We start from the raw sequence: 16,720 nt of genomic DNA on the forward strand, positions 1-16,720 counted from the left end.
GTGGGAGTCTGTGCTTGTTCTTCAATAAATTTCCACTTTTGTTAGAGCATCTTCTGTCCGTGGTTTCATTGTTCGACTCTGACGGACAAAGAATCGGGGAAGCCATCCTGCCCAGGGGAACACCGTGTGTTCTAGTCCAAAAATCCCGTATCAATATGAAGTGTGTAGGTTGTATTATGAAGTGTGTGTGTGTTTCTGTTCTTGAGACATTTCCCCACCCTCTACCCAGCAGAGTCTATTCTCCTCCTAAGTTCTGTGACTTAATCACCGGTCTGTCTCTTGCATTAACTACTACAGTATTTCCTATGCGGTGGGCACTCAATACACACCTGCAACAGGTGCTCTATAAATATTTGTTGAATAAATGAACACATGTTGAACTGAATGTGGTTATTACAAGTTAGCAGAATTTCTAAATATCTATGTTTCTTCTCAGCCAAAAATGATTGCTACTCTATGCTAATGCGCTTTTAGTTAATAAAAATTACACAATAATCATTAAACATTCTGAGAGTATTTGTACTTGGGGAAGAATTTCAGCCTTAAATACAGGCATATATAGTCTATTAAGCCAGAGTTGTCCCTCTGAAGGGCTGGCATTGGATATAAAAAGCAGTTTGTCCTTCCCTACATTTCTCTTCCATTTATCTTAAAGGATCTCTATTTGGTGGTAAAATGGAATCAGTACAAAGATCGAAAAGAAGGACGGACACGACGAGTTTTGTCCTTCGCGCCACTCCGTAGTTCGCGGCCGTCGCTGAGGAAGTGCGCGCGTTTTTGAAAGCCCGGCGGGTTCCAGGCACTTCTGTAGCGGAAGTTGTGCTTGGCCGGCGAGACGCTGAAGTAATTGTGGGGTCTTGTTGGCGGCCCCTCGGGACCAGTTTTGGAGATAGCCTTGGCCTGGAGCTCTCGTCAGCCGGCTCCTCTTCTGCCTGGAGTGTGGCCGCCGCGCCGCGCGCCCGGGTAAGGGGGGCTTTCCTCGGTCCCTGGCCGCGCGCGGGCCTGGGTGCGGGGTCGAGCGTTTGCTTTTGTAACGGCTCGCGGCCTAGCAGGAAAGTTGAAGACGTTGGAAATTAGGCGTTAAACTGGGAATTATCTTAGGATTCATCTTTGCGACCCAAACTCGAGTGCGCATCTGAATCACGGGGTAGGATGGGGGTTTCGTGAAAGAAGTTGTTCTTTCTCAAAGCGAAGCCTGGCGATCTGTACTTTTGATGGAAGCTCCGTGGGAGAATACGTTGGTTGGACAGATTGGGGAACCTCTGTTCAGGAAGCTGTAGTGGCGTTTCGGAGGGCTCGAGGGGAGGCCCCCGGCTTCAGGCCGGTGTTAGTGGGGCACCAGATCCCAACACCAGGCCTTATGCCCGGTGGAAACGGTCGTCTCAATTTCAACGCTTAAGGGAGGTTAGAACCGGTGAAGGGTTTGTGGCGGGAATGGAGGGGGATGGAGTCTGAGAAAGAAGTGTGAAGCACAGTTCCCTACTTTGAATCCCTCAATTAATGGCGAGCTGACTGCGAAGGTGGAAGAAGGATTTAAACCACCAGCTCTCCATAAACTCCTAGGTTAGGGCATAAACAATCTGTGCCTCTATTCCCAGGAATCCTACTGCGGGTGCACAGTGTACAGGACCTTAGAAATAACATCTGATCAGAACTTCCCCTTTGGTTTGCATTCCGCCTTTCCCCTCTGTGTTGCGTCTATTGGCTGTCTACACTTTAGCTTTGCCAGTGGTATCTATGAATTTTTTTAGCCGTATGGTGGCTTCCAAGTTAATGAAAAGGGACTCGAAAGACAGTGGTGAATGTAGCTACCTTTAAAAAAATGAACGAACTAATTATTTAATAGGAAGTTAAAGCTGGGCCTTTGAGATGATTTCTTTTTCCTTGGCACAGCGTTTTTAAAGGTGCTGTTTATTAAGGGCTCTACAAAAAATTAAACCAAATATTTTTTATAGACAAATCAAATGAGCTTTAGACGTGTAGGCACAATTTGTTGTACAGTAAGTAACTAATAATATGAAACCTCACTTTTTTAAAAAGAAAAATTAATTTTGTAAAAAAGATTCTTTAAGAAATACGTTATGGAAGAAATAAAAAGCTCAGATTAACTCGCATGTATGTGCAGTATGTACATTTTATTTGCATAGACGATTTTTATAATAGCTTATTGAGATATAATTCACGTAGCATAAAATTCATCCCTTGAAAGTATATAATTCAGGGATATACTCAGTGCTATTGTTCAATATATTAAACCACTACCTAATTTAGAACATTTTCACCACCCCAAAAAGAATCTCCACACCCACTTCCTCCCTTCCTCCTAACCCCCTGGCAGCTGCTAATCTATTTTTGTCTCGATTTGCCTATTCTAGGCATTTCGTGTAAATGGAATTACCTATTTATTCATCATCTGATGGATGTTTCTGTTCCCTTTTTTGGGCTACTATAAATACTGTTTGCATAGACAATTTCTTTAAAGGGTATGAAAGACCTGTTAACTACTTTCAGGAAGTGTGAGAAGGAGATTACTCTTTACTTTTTTGTAGTGGTGATTTTTTTAAAACCAAGTTCATATATGTTTAATTAAGACAAAAAACGCCCTAGTTGATTTGGCTCAGTGGGTAGAGTGTTGGCCTGGGGAATGAAGGGACTCAGGTTCAATTCTGATCAAGGGCACATGCCTCGGTTGCATGCTCAATTCTGGCCCCCGCCTTGTGCAGGAGGCAATGTGTCACAAATGAGACACATCCATGTTTCTTTCTCTCTGCTGGGTTTGATTGGGTTGTGAGCTCAATCCCTAGTAGGAGTAGTGCATGTGAAAGAATGCACTCTCAGAGCAGGCGCCCCGGAGGCTGTTCTGGGAGGCAGGAATAGATAAGAGTAAGCAGGCACAGCTCTGTTCCCAGAAAAGAGCATGCTGACCTCCCCCTCAGCGCTTATCAGTAAACAACCTCCTAGCTTCTGGTTTCTGTTAAAGTTATGGTTTCTGTTAAAGTTTCTGTAACAATCTATCTTGCGTAAACAACCTATCTTGCCTCCCACCTGCGTGTGGTTTTTGCCTTTAAAAGTCTGTAGCCCACCCTGGCTTGGGGCTCCAGTCAGCAGCCTCTTGTTAGAGCTGTTGCCTGTGAGTCCCTGCGCTGCGCTTGAATAAAGAAACCTCTTGCTTTTGCATCGAGACTCGAGTTCGGCGTTTGATTTGGGGTCGTCGCTCTGCCAAGGGACCTCCCGGGGGTCTTCACGGCCTTACATTTGGTGCGTTGGCCGGGAAAGAGCGACCACCCCTCAAGCGTCAGAACCGACCTTGGAGGTAAGGGGGCCCCCGAAAAGATTTCGTCTTGTTGTCTGTTGACTGGTTCGTCTGTTAACTGTTTCAAGATTTCTGGTTCTGGTTTCTGGTACTGGTAAAGACAGGTTGTTCTCTCCGTGAGGAGAGGGCTCCTCTGGCCGATTAGGGTTCGGTCAGAAAAACTGTCAAACTGGGGGACGCCCCAGATTCAGGAGACGACCAAGTAAAATTGGTCGTCGTCGGGTGTCCGGCGACGGGCGAGTCAAAGTCCGGCCGGGCAATCTGTAGGACGGGTGTCCGTCCGTCTGGTTATATCAGGTTATTGTTTCAGTCTCGTTGGGCCCTTTGTCTAAGTGTCTTGTTCATTATTGTCTCTTTTTGTTTGCTTCTCTCTTTTCATCCTGACACGGACGGAATGGGACAGGGAAAGAGTACACCTTTGTCTCTGACTCTCACTAACTGGAAGGACGTGCGGGGACGAGGTTTTGATCTCTCTGTAAATGTTAAAAAAGGACCTTGGCAGACTTTCTGCTCCTCTGAATGGCCTCGGCTCAATGTCGGGTGGCCACCAGAGGGCACTTTTGATCTTTCCGTTATTTTTGCAGTAAAAGACACTGTTTTTCAGCCCGGACCCGGGTCGCACCCCGACCAGCAGCCCTACATCGTCGTTTGGCAGGATCTCGTGCAAAATCCTCCCCCGTGGGTCCGACCCTGGTTGCCCCGGAACGCCTCGCGGGTTCTAACTGTCCAGTCTCCCCCACAGGAGCCGACCAAGAAGCCGCTGGTCGACCCTCAGGCCGACCTCCTCCTTCTCGATTCTCCGCCGCCTTATCCTCCCTCCCTCCAGCCGTCTCTGCGAAGGGACCCAGGGCTGGCGGTCCCCTCTGCTCCCGCTCCTCCCCCTGCTGAGGGACCGGCTCAGGGCACCCGAAGCCGAAGGGGACTGCCCCCTTCCCCGGACTCCACCATTGCGTGTCCCCTCCGAGCATACGGACCTCCGCCTCCCCCGTCGGACGATGGGGGACCGGCACTGCTTCAGCCCCTTCAGTATTGGCCTTTCTCCTCTGCTGACCTCTATAACTGGAAAACTAACCATCCTCCTTTTTCAGAGGATCCCCAGAAGTTGACGGGGCTGGTGGAGTCCCTTATGTTCTCTCAGCAGCCCACCTGGGACGATTGTCAACAGCTGCTCCAGACCCTCTTCACTACTGAAGAGAGGGAAAGAATCCTTCTAGAGGCCCGAAAGAATGCCCCCGGTCCCGACGGGTGACCTACCCAATTCCCCCACCTGATGGACGCTGCCTTTCCCCTTGCCCGACCGGACTGGGATTTCAACACGGCAGAAGGTAGGGAGCGGCTGACAGTCTACCGCCAGACTCTAGTGGCTGGCCTCCGGGGGGCAGCGCGCCGGCCCACCAATTTGGCTAAGGTAAGAGAGAGGTCCTTCAGGGACCAGCTGAACCCCCCTCTGTCTTCCTCGAGCGGTTAATGGAGGCGTTTAGGAGATATACCCCGTTTGACCCCGCATCGGAAGGACAGAGGGCTTCAGTGGCTATGGCTTTTATAGGTCAGTCCGCTCTAGACATAAAAAGGAAACTTCAGCGGATTGAAGGGTTACAGGATTATACCCTCCAGGATCTAGTTAAGGAGGCAGAAAAGGTTTATCATAAGAGGGAAACAGAAGAGGAGAAAGAACAGAGGAAAGAGAGAGAGAGGGAAGAGAGAGAGGATAAAAGGGAAAAGAGACAGGAGAAGAACTTAACACGTATCCTGGCCGCAGTGGTAGGAGAAAGCAGACCACTGACGAGGGAAAAGAGGAGGCAGTCAGGGAACCTGGGCAACAGACCACCGCTGGACAAGGATCAGTGTGCCTACTGCAAAGAGAAGGGGCACTGGAAGCGGGAATGCCCTAAGAAACCAGATAAGGCAGCAAAGCAAGTACTGGCACTTCATGAGGACAGTGACTGAAGGGGACGGGGCTCGGAACCCTTCCCTGAGCCCAGGGTAACTATCCAAGTGGAGGGGAAGCCGGTCAACTTCTTAGTAGATACGGGAGCTCAATATTCAGTTTTAAAGAGGCCACTAGGGCCAATTTCTAAGAAAACATCCTGGGTGATTGGGGCCACCGGCAATGAACAGTACCCTTGGACTACTGACCGGACCTTAGACTTAGGATCCGGGAAAGTCACCCACTCTTTCCTTGTGACACCTGAATGCCCTGCTCCTCTGTTGGGAAGAGACTTATTAACCAAGATGGGGGCCCAAATCACCTTCACTCCCCGAGGCCCTGTTGTAACCCAGGGCGAGACAGAAACTGCCACCCTCTTGACCCTCCGCCTAGAGGATGAACATCGGCTCTTTGAAACAGGGTTACAAACAGGGGGGATGGCAACCGAATGGCTTCATCAGTACCCGGGAGCATGGGCAGAGACAGCTGGAATGGGCCTAGCTGATAGGCAGCCTCCAGTGGTAGAGCTCAAGTCCTCCGCTTCCCCGATAGCAGTAAGGCAATACCCCATGGCAAGGACAGCCTGGGAAGGGATTAAGCCCCATATCCAGCGCCTCTTAAAACTGGGAGTCCTGGTCAAGTGCCGTTCACCATGGAACACTCCACTCCTCCCGGTGAAGAAACCAGGTACTAATGACTATCGACCAGTTCAGGATCTGAGGGAGGTCAATAAGAGGGTGCAGGACATTCACCCTACAGTCCCCAACCCCTACAACCTCCTGAGTTCAATACCACCGTCCCATACCTGGTACACAGTCCTGGATTTAAAAGACGCTTTCTTCTGCCTCCGGTTACACCCTGCTAGCCAGGGTATCTTCGCGTTCGAGTGGAGGGACCCAGACACGGGGACCACAGGACAATTAACTTGGACTCGCCTCCCACAGGGGTTCAAAAATTCTCCCACCATTTTTGATGAGGCTCTTCACCAGGACTTGGCGCCCTTCCGTGCCAAGCACCCTCAGATCACCCTCCTCCAGTACGTGGATGACCTCCTCCTGGCCAGAGCCACGGAAGAAGACTGCCAAACAGGTACCGGGGCCCTACTCTTAGAACTCTCTCGCTTGGGGTACCGGGCATCGGCAAAGAAAGCTCAGATCTGTCAGCGGAGGGTGACTTATCTAGGGTATGCCCTAGAAGGAGGACAGAGGTGGCTCACAGAGGCACGCAAGAGTACGGTCACCCAAATCCCAAGACCTCAGACCCCCCGACAGATACGCGAGTTCCTAGGGACCGCGGGGTTTTGCCGTCTCTGGATTCCTGGTTTTGCAACGATGGCTGAACCACTCTATCCCCTAACCAAGCAGGGGAGTCCATTCGAATGGGGAGAGGCCCAACAGAAGGCTTTTGACAATATTAAGAGAGCTCTCCTGTCAGCCCCGGCTCTGGCCCTGCCGGACGTCTCTAAACCCTTCACCCTCTACATAGACTAGAGGAAGGGGATCGCCCGGGGGGTCCTGACTCAGGCTTTAGGACTATGGAGAAGACCGGTAGCTTACCTGTCAAAGAGACTAGATACGGTGGCAAGAGGATGGCCAGCTTGCCTAAGGGCCATAGCGGCCACAGCTCTACTGGTAAAGGACAAGCTCACCTTGGGGCAGAAGCTGACCGTAGTGGCACCTCACACCCTGGAGAGCATCATCCGACAACCACCAGACCGGTGGATGTCCAATGCGAGGATGACCCACTACCAGAGCCTCCTCCTGAGTGAAGACCGAGTCCTCTTTGGGGCACCAGTGACTCTAAACCCGGCGACTCTACTGCCTGAAGCGAGCCCCGTCGGGGAGGAGGTGCTCCATTCGTGCCACGAGATACTGGCAGAGGAAACTGGGCCCCGGAGGGACCTCCAGGACTCACCTTTACCCAGCGCCCAGCTCACCTGGTTCACGGACGGCAGCAGCTACATCCTCGAAGGTAAAAGGGTGGCAGGAGCAGCCGTGGTCAGTAAAGATCAAGTAGTATGGGCCAGTGGTTTACCAGAAGGGACTTCTGCCCAGAGAGCTGAATTGATAGCTCTCACCCAGGCCCTCAAACTAGCAGAAGGAAAAAGAATTAACATTTACACTGACAGCCGATATGCCTTTGCTACCGCTCATGTCCATGGGGCCATATACCGCCAAAGAGGCCTTCTTACCTCAGCAGGAAAGGAAATTAAAAATAAGCAAGAAATCCTTGCCCTTCTGGAGGCCATACATGCCCCCCAGGAAGTAGCTATTATCCACTGCCCTGGCCACCAAAGAGGGACCTCAGATGTAGCAGAAGGAAACCGGAGGGCGGATACAGAGGCTAAACGAGCGGCCCTAGGACTAAATATTCTAGCTCTAGTTGAAGCCCCTATGAGCCTGCCGGAACTTCCCAAATATTCCCAGGAAGAGGAGGAAGAACTGATTAAAAGGCCAGAGAAATATATAAGGGACGAGCAAGGAATTTGGAGGACGGTAGAAGGGAAGATAGTAATACCTGAGGAAGCCGCCAGAGCCTATCTTAAACAGCTACACCGGCTCACACATTTGGGAGCAAAGCACCTCTGCACTACCTGTCAGGCCTCCGGATACTTCGTCAAAGGGCTCACTTGTCTCGCAGAAAGGGTGGTTAGTCGGTGCAAAGCGTGCCAACTGGTGAACTCACACCCTTCCCGACTCCCACCTGGGCAGAGACTCGGGGGCGACCGCCCAAGAAGCTACTGGGAAGTGGACTTCACAGAGGTAAAGGTGGCCCGATATGGCTATAAATACCTCCTAGTCTTTGTAGATACCTTTTCAGGCTGGGTAGAGGCCTTCCCCACTAAGAAAGAGACCGCAACCGTGGTGGCCAAGAAGATCTTAGAGGACATCTTCCCCCGGTTTGGAGTACCAAAGGTAATTGGGTCAGACAACGGACCAGCCTTCGTTGCCCAGGTAAGTCAGGAAATGGCCAGGATACTGGGGGCAGATTGGAAGTTACATTGCTCATATAGGCCCCAGAGCTCAGGACAGGTAGAAAGGATGAATAGAACATTAAAAGAGGCCATAACAAAATTGTCTATAGAGACTGGCGTGACAGACTGGACAGTCCTCCTTCCCTTTGCCCTGTTCCGTGTACGAAACACTCCTGGTCCCTTTGGAGTAACCCCGTTCGAGATTCTGTTCGGGGCCCCACCGCCCCTGGCTGCAGACCCCTGGTCGATTAAAACTGATTCTCACACCCCTCAATCCCTACTTGCCAGGTTAAAGGCGCTAGAGACTGTCCAGAAGGAAGTGTGGACTCCCTTGGCTGCCCTCTACCAGCCAGGGGAGCTTCAGGTGCCGCACCCGTTCCAGGTTGGAGACTTTGTCTACGTCCGGCGCCACCGCACTGCCAATCTCGAGCCGAGGTGGAAGGGACCTTACCTGGTTCTGCTGACAACTCCGACGGCACTTAAAGTAGACGGCATCGCCGCCTGGGTCCATGCTTCGCACGCCAAACGGGCACCCCCGCAGGACCATGAATGGACAGTGGAAAAGACTGATCACCCCCTCAAGCTCCGCGTTCGCCGTCAGTCTGCTCCTCCTGCTAAGCCTGCCGATAAGTAATAGTAGCAACCCCCATGCCCCAAAGAAACTCACATGGCAAGTCCTCTCCCAGGCAGGAGAAGTAGTATGGAGCACCACCCAAGTTGAGGTCCCTGGAACTTGGTGGCCTACTCTCACCCCAGACATCTGTGCACTGGTAGCGGGCTCAGACTATTGGGATATCCCAGACAAGTCAATAAGGGACTCCCGGTCTCCAGGAGTATGGGGGGAACCCACAGCCCCAATAGGGTGCAGTGCAGGAGGGCGTCGTGAGAGACTACGAAGGACCCCTATTTATGCATGCCCCCGGGGGCAGCGGAACTGTGGGGGGGCAGAGCATTATTATTGTTATAATTGGGGGTGTGAAACATCTGGAGACGCTTGGTGGCTCTGGCGCCCCTCTGATTCATGGGACCTCCTTTGGGTACAAAGGAACCGTTCGCAGGGACCCAATACGTGCTCAGTATCTGGGTGGTGCAATCCCCTGAACATTACCTTCCTCCCGGCGGGGCGGAACACCAACCTATGGGTGGCGGGACGGTCCTGGGGAGTGCGTATCTATCAAGGCCCTACCATGCTAGACCCAGGTCTGTCATTCACTGTCAGGCTTCAGGTTGAATCCTTTGCCCCAACGGTAGTAGGGCCCAATGTTGTCCTCCCCGAGCAGCATGCCCTTGAATCCCTGGGAGAGGGGGAGCATATTCCCCCCTCTGCTCCCGCAGGAAACAAATCCCTGCATTCCACCACCCCCCCGTCCTGAATACTAGCCAAAGACTACTCGGGATCATCCAAGGGACTTTTAGCCTTCTAAACTCTTCCAACCCCTCTCTGACGGTCTCCTGCTGGCTATGTTTAGCCTCCGGACCACCTTACTATGACGGAGTTGCCTTTCTCGGTAATTTCAGCAACTCTACTAACCATACTTTTTGCAGCTGGGGAGCCCATGGCAAACTGACCCTGACGGAAGTCTCCGGGCAAGGTACATGCCTAGGAAAAGTCCCGGAAGACCGAAAGCAGCTCTGCAACCAAACCCTAGAGAGCCCTCAGACTTCTACTAACTTCCTCTTAGTCCCCCCTCCAGGGGGATGGTGGGCCTGTAACAAAGGACTGACTCCCTGTATATCTACTTTAGTCTTTAACAGCTCTCAGGATTATTGTGTCCTAGTCCAAATAATTCCCAGAGTCCTGTACCACCAGGCTACCTCCTTCGAGGATGAGTTTGACTTGCAGCCTCGCCGGTATAGAAGAGAACCGATCTCACTTACTCTGGCAGTAATGTTAGGTTTAGGGGTAGCCGCGGGGGTCGGGACAGGGGCAACAGCCCTTGTCCAAGCTCCTCGCTACACTGAGGAACTACGTATGGCCATAGATGAGGATCTCAAGGCTATAGAACAGTCCATCACCAAACTCGAAGAATCCCTAACTTCTCTATCTGAGGTAGTTTTACAAAATAGGAGGGGATTGGACCTCCTGTTCCTGAAGGAGGGGGGACTCTGTGCCGCTTTGAGGGAACAGTGTTGTTTCTATGCGGACCATTCTGGGATTATAAAAGACTCAATGTCCAAACTTAGAGAGAGACTTGAGACCCGGCGACGAGAACGGGAGACTAACCAGGGATGGTTTGAAGGCTGGTATAATCGTTCCCCCTGGTTCACCACCCTGATATCCACCTTGGTGGGGCCCCTAATAATTCTTTTGATGCTCCTGACTTTTAGCCCCTGCATCCTTAACAGGTTAGTGGCTTTTATCCGGGATAGAATAAGTGCAGTCCAGGTAATGGTACTCCAACAGAGATACCAACCGCTTTCTCAAAATGAGGGTCTGTAGTCCCAGGATTGGAACTCCCCAAAAACGAAAAGGGGGGAATGAAAGAATGCACTCTCAGAGCAGGCGCCCCGGAGGCTGTTCTGGGAGGCAGGAATAGATAAGAGTAAGCAGGCACAGCTCTGTTCCCAGAAAAGAGCATGCTGACCTCCCCCTCAGCGCTTATCAGTAAACAACCTCCTAGCTTCTGGTTTCTGTTAAAGTTATGGTTTCTGTTAAAGTTTCTGTAACAGCCAAAACCGGTTTGGCTCAGTGGATAGAGCGTCAGCCTGCGGACTGAAGGGTCCCAGGTTCGATTCCGGTCGAGGGCATGTAACTTGGTTGTGGGCACATCCCCAGAAGGAGGTGTGCAGGAGGCAGCTGATCGATGTTTCTCTCATCGATGTTTCTAACTCTCTATCCCTCTTCCTTTCTCTCTGTAAAAAAAATCAATAAAATATATTTAAAAAAAAAAAAGTTTCTGTAACAATCTATCTTGCGTAAACAACCTATCTTGCCTCCCACCTGCGTGTGGTTTTTGCCTTTAAAAGTCTGTAGCCCACCCTGGCTCGGGGCTCCAGTCAGCAGCCTCTTGTTAGAGCTGTTGCCTGTGAGTCCCTGCGCCGCGCTTGAATAAAGAAACCTCTTGCTTTTGCATCGAGACTCGAGTTCGGCGTTTGATTTGGGGTCGTCGCTCTGCCAAGGGACCTCCCGGGGGTCTTCACGGCCTTACACATGAAGCAGCTGATGGATGTGTCTCCCTCATCAGTGTTTCTCTCCCTCTCTGGGGAAAAAAAAAAAAAAACTATATATAAAAAAGACAACAAAAGGAGATATATATCTAATATTTGTAACACTTTAAACAATAAAATAAAATTAAAAAAAGAAAATAATAAACTATGAATGTTTGTAAGCACCAAAAAAAAAAAAAAAAAGACAATGGAAAATATCTTTCACTAATAGTATGGCCTTGGGTAAGTATTGTACCTGTCTGGGTTTCAGTTTTCTCATTTCTCATGTAAATAAAATTGGACTAGATAGTTTTCTTTTTTTTCTTTCTTTTTTTAAAAATATTTTTTACCATGAGTGAAAACTTTATTGCTCCAAGCAATACGTGAATGTCACCAACACCTCATTGGGGCAAATATATAAAAAGCACAATCAGCCAAAACCGGTTTGGCTCAGTGGATAGAGCGTCGGCCTGCGGACTGAAGGGTCCCAGGTTCGATTCCGGTCAGGGGCATGTGCCTTGGTTGCGGGCACATCCCCGGTGGGGGGTGTGCAGGAGGCAGCTGATCGGTGTTTCTCTCATTGATGTTTCTAACTCTATCCTTCTCCCTTCCTCTCTGTAAAGAATCAATAGAATATATTTTTTTTTTTAAAAAAAAAAAAGCACAATCATCTCAACTTCTCAACTAATGCACTGTATAGAAGCTTCCCAGGCCACACCCTCAGCACAACAGTTGCATTACAATGGCAGCAGCTAAACTTGCTGTAGCCTTCTTTGCAGATGCAGCCCTAGGCACACATGCGAGGGGAGGGGGGGGCGGGGGAGCAGTAGCTTTTTCAACATGTTTTACAGTTGCAAGCTGTGCATTTGTAGTTGTCTCCACAGATGCATATTCCTCCAGAGAAGCAGGAGCATTCCCTGGGGTCCATGGTCCAGGTGTCTAAGAGGCTCCCGTGCTGGCTGTGCTGGAGAAGGGAGGCTCTGGACTAGATATTTTTCATGGTCTTTTTCAGTTCTCAAATTTAATGGTTCATATGATAAAATGAGAGCTAGTATAGGAGGTTTTTCTTAATGGAGTTGTGCTCTTTATAACTGCAATATAACTTTCAATTTATTTTTATCATAGGACCTAGAGTGATTATTACAATGGAAGAAATCAATAATTTTAAGACACCAAGCAAATTACCTGAAAAAAGAAAATCTGGTAAGATAGGTATACTAGTAAAACCTTTTTTTTATTGTTATTGTTATTAGAACTGTAGTTTGATGCTTTAATTACCATCCACAATTTTAGAATAAGTCTTCTTTATAATGTTGATCTTAACAAATTAGACTTACTTTATAGGCCAGGACATGGTCATCTGTGACCTGATTTCCTTTATTCCTGATTATCGTGAATGTGTATTGAACTTTGTTAAGAGCATTTTCAGAATCTATTGGGATAGTTTTATTTTTTAGTCCGTCAATATGGTAAGTTCTATTAATTTTAAAATGTTAAACCAAACTTTCACTCCTGAGGTAAAGCCAATGTAGTCATGGGGTATCTATAATAATAAAAGCGTAATATGCTAATTAGACCAGACAGCCAAACAACCTTCTGGACATCATTCCAAACGTCCTTTTGGATGAAGCTGCAGCAGCGGGGGCTGAGGCAGAGGCAGTTAGGGGCGATCAGGCAGGCAGGTGAGTGTTAGGGGCAATCAGGCCAGCATGCATAGTGGTTAGGGGCGATGAGGCAGGCAGGCAGGCGAACAGTTAGGAGCCAGTGGTCCCGGATTGCGAGAGAGATGTCCAATTGCTGGCTTAGGTCTGATTGCGAGAGGGTGCAGGCCGGGCTGAGGAACCCCCCCGCCCTGTGCACAAATTTCGTGCACCAAGCCTCTAGTTTTATATATTACTTGATTCAATTTGCTAATATTTTCTGTGTTCAAGAGGGATATTGGACTGTTGCTGTTTTTTGTTTTTGTTTTTTTGGAATGTCTGTCTAGTTTTGGTGTCAGGGTATTCTGTATTCATAAAGTAAGATGGGAAATGTTCCCTTTTCTTGAAGAGTATATGTAGAATTAATATATTTCTTCTTTAAATGGTAGAATTCACCAGTAAAGCCATGTGGGCCTGGAGTTTTCTTTATAGGAAGATTTTTTATTCAGTTTTTTTTTTTATTTCAAGAAAAACGACCTTAAATATAATAATGTTACATGCAATAAACATTAATATCTCAAGAAAAACAATTTAAAATATGGTAATGTTACATGCAATAAACAACAGTTACTCAAGAAAAATGATCTTACATATAATAATACTAGAGGCCCAGTGCAGGAAATTCCCCGCTGCCGGCCAGGGCCTTCCTTCATTCTGCACTGCCCCCTGGTGGTCAGCACACGTCATAGCGAACAATTGAACTCCTGGTCAGTCAAACTCCCGAGGGGACACTTCGCATATTAGGCTCTTATATATATAGATTACATGCAATAAACATTAATATTTCAAGAATAAAAGGATTTTGAGTATAATAATATTACCAAAACTGTACTAACATAGTATGATATCACAAAAGTTGTAGGAAATATTAAAAATCTGCAAATAACAGGATTACTTCTATTATATTCTAGAATACTTTTTTCCCCCTCTGACTCTATTTTTGTTCATCAGTTTATATTGCTCATTCCACAAATGAGTGAAATCAGATGATATTTATCTTTCTCCAACTTGCTTATTTCACTTAGCATGATGCATTTAAAGTCTGTTTTATCAGATATGAATATTGCTACTCCAGCTTTTTTTTCTTTTCCATTTGCATGGAAAAATTTTTTCCATCCCTTCACTTTCATCCTGTGTGTGTCTTTTGTTTTGAGGTGGGTCTCTTGTAGACAGCATGTGATTGGATCATGTTTTTGTATTCATTCAGCTACCCTACACCTTTTGATTGGAGCATTTAATCTATTTACATTTAAGGTTATTATTGAGAGGTATTTATTTATAGCCATTTTAATTCTGTATGGCTAGGTTTCTCTGTCTGTTTCTTCTTCTCAGCAACTCCTTACAGCAATCCCTTTAGCATTTTTGTAATGCTGGCTTGGTGGTGAACTCCTTAGCCTTTTTTTGTCTGGAAAGCTCTGTATTTGACTATTTTGAATGATAGCCTTGCTGGATATAGTAATCTTGGTCTCAGATCCTTGCTTTCCATTACCTTGAGTACTTCATGCCATTTCCTTCTGGCCTGTAGAGTTTCTAATGAGAAATCAGGTATCAGCCTTATGGGAACTCCTTTGTAGTTAATTTTCTTTTCTCTTGCTGTCTTTAAGATTCTCTCTTTGTCTTTAATTTTTTGGCATTTTAATTATGATGTGTCTGGGCGTGGGTCTGTTTGGGTTCTTCTTGTTTGGGGTTCTCTGTGCCTCCTGAACTTGTGTGACTTTTTCCTTTACCAGGTTAGGGAAGTTTTCTACCATTATTTCTTCAAACACCTTCTCTATTCCTTTCTCCCTTTCTGCCTCCTTTGGCATACCTACTATTCTAATATTGTTACGTTTCACATTGTCCCACAGCTCCCTTAATCTGTCCTCCTGTTTTTTTAATTGTTTTTCCTTCTTGGTTCTCTAATTGAGTGATATTTTCAACTCTGTCTTCTAATTCACTGATTTGATCCACAGCTTCCCCTAATCAGCTGTGTATTCCTTCCAATGTGTTCTTTGTGTTATGTCATTCTTTAGCTCAGACTATTCTTTTCTCATAGTTACTATATCTTTTTTCATATTGTTGAGCATTTTTAACATCATTACTCTGAACTCTGTTTCAGATAAATTTCTTATCTCTTTCATTTATCTCTTCTGGAGAATTCACTAGTTCTTTCATTTGGGGGTTCTTTGTTTCCTCATTTTGGTTGTCTGTTTGGGTTTGTGACTATGTTTTAGGTAGATCCTCTATACTTCTCAATCTCTAGTGCAGGACAGTGTAAAAGGCTGTTTCTGACTAACTGGATCAGGCAAAGCCTCCAGAGACCACCTCTGTACACAGACTAATAGAATTCCAACTTGAATTGCCCCAGCCAGGCAATGGTCCTCAGGTGTGGCGAGAGTTTTTTCAACAGGGTGGGGCAGTTGCTTCTGCCTAGAGGCTAATTGTTACTTTTAATCTCTTAAGTGGCCTGGGGGCAAGGTGTTTTCCAGTAGTGTGTGTCAACTGTCTTCCCCCTAGGCAAGACAGATGTCTATGTGGGAAAGATGCCCTCCACTGTGTGAGGGAATTACCCAGCCCAGGAAACTTGGGGTGTCTGCCTTCTGAGCTCTATCCCCCGAGTCCCCAGTCCTGGGTTCTGCTCTCACAGCTCCAGTCCACTTCACTGTCCCTCTGCCAGAGGACAAGGTGGGTGGCTCCATAGGGAATTTTTGTGTGTTGGCCCTTTAAGAGGGAGAGTGCCCAAACTTTCAGCTGCCACTCCCTGGCAGACAGCACCCCACTGCTTTTCACAGCTAGATGTTATGTGGGTACCCTCCTCAGTTTTGGTGCACTCTGCTTGGGAGCCCAACTTCAGAATTAGATCCCAGAGTTCTCAGTGGTAGCCCCCCCCCCCCCCCCCCCCCCCCGCCCAGCTGAGATATCTCTCCGGGACTTCAGTTGCCATCTGTGGGTGCCCGCCAGCCCTTTAGTGCTTCCGCCCCTCCTACCAGTCTCGATGCGGTCTCCACCTTCGGTATCAGGATTCTCTCCTGTGAGTTTTCCATTGATTATTCCGGAAGCCTTTCCATATTTCAGTTGTAATTCCAATTTGTTCCTGGGAGCATGTCCATGCATCATCCTCCTACTCTGCTGCCATTTTTAATCTCCAATTAATAGTTTTGAAGTTTTATTTTTCACCTATGAATTGAACTGAGTCCTAAATTTGTCTAGTTTTCTTGGTTGTTTAGCTAAGACTCTCCAGACTAATACTTACTTTTTTCCATCCTTAGCCTTGGAATCATTGAGTACTAAAATCTTCTTACTGTGACTTCACAGTTAATCGATATTGGGATATTAAAGTTATCTATTTCTTCTTGTGTAAACTTTGTTAGTGTTTTTCAAGGAACTTGTCTATTCTAAGTTGTCAAATTTATGGGCATAAAGTTATTTATGACATACTCTTATTACCCTTTTAATGTCAGTAATGTCAGCAGGGTCTGTGGTGATACCTTCTTTTTGATTTCTGGTACTGGTTTTTCTTCCTTGATCAATTAGACTTGATCAGTTTATCTATCTTGGTAAATGTTTCATGCAGTTGAAAAGATCACATTTTTTGCTGTTTTTGGATATAGTGTTCCATAAATATCAATGAGGCCAATCTAGTTGACTTATGTTGAACAAGTTCAGGTCTTCTGTATTCC

General features: G+C 47.5%; 1 protein-coding gene across 1 annotated transcript in view; it reads left to right on the forward strand.

Annotated features, from left to right (window-relative positions):
- The first annotated feature begins 786 nt into the window (after nucleotides 1-786).
- Nucleotides 787-16,720, forward strand: part of PBK (PDZ binding kinase) — a 34,369-nt gene continuing 18,435 nt past the window's right edge. Inside the window, exons 1-2 of the mRNA XM_080676677.1 lie at nucleotides 787-963; nucleotides 12,487-12,564. Coding sequence (XP_080532803.1) covers nucleotides 12,507-12,564 — 58 coding nt within the window. The 5' untranslated portion in view covers nucleotides 787-963; nucleotides 12,487-12,506. The remainder of the gene's footprint in view (nucleotides 964-12,486; nucleotides 12,565-16,720) is intronic.

This window comes from Plecotus auritus, assembly GCF_963455305.1.
Source record: "Plecotus auritus genome assembly, chromosome: 6".
Taxonomy (NCBI): Eukaryota; Metazoa; Chordata; class Mammalia; order Chiroptera; family Vespertilionidae; genus Plecotus; species Plecotus auritus.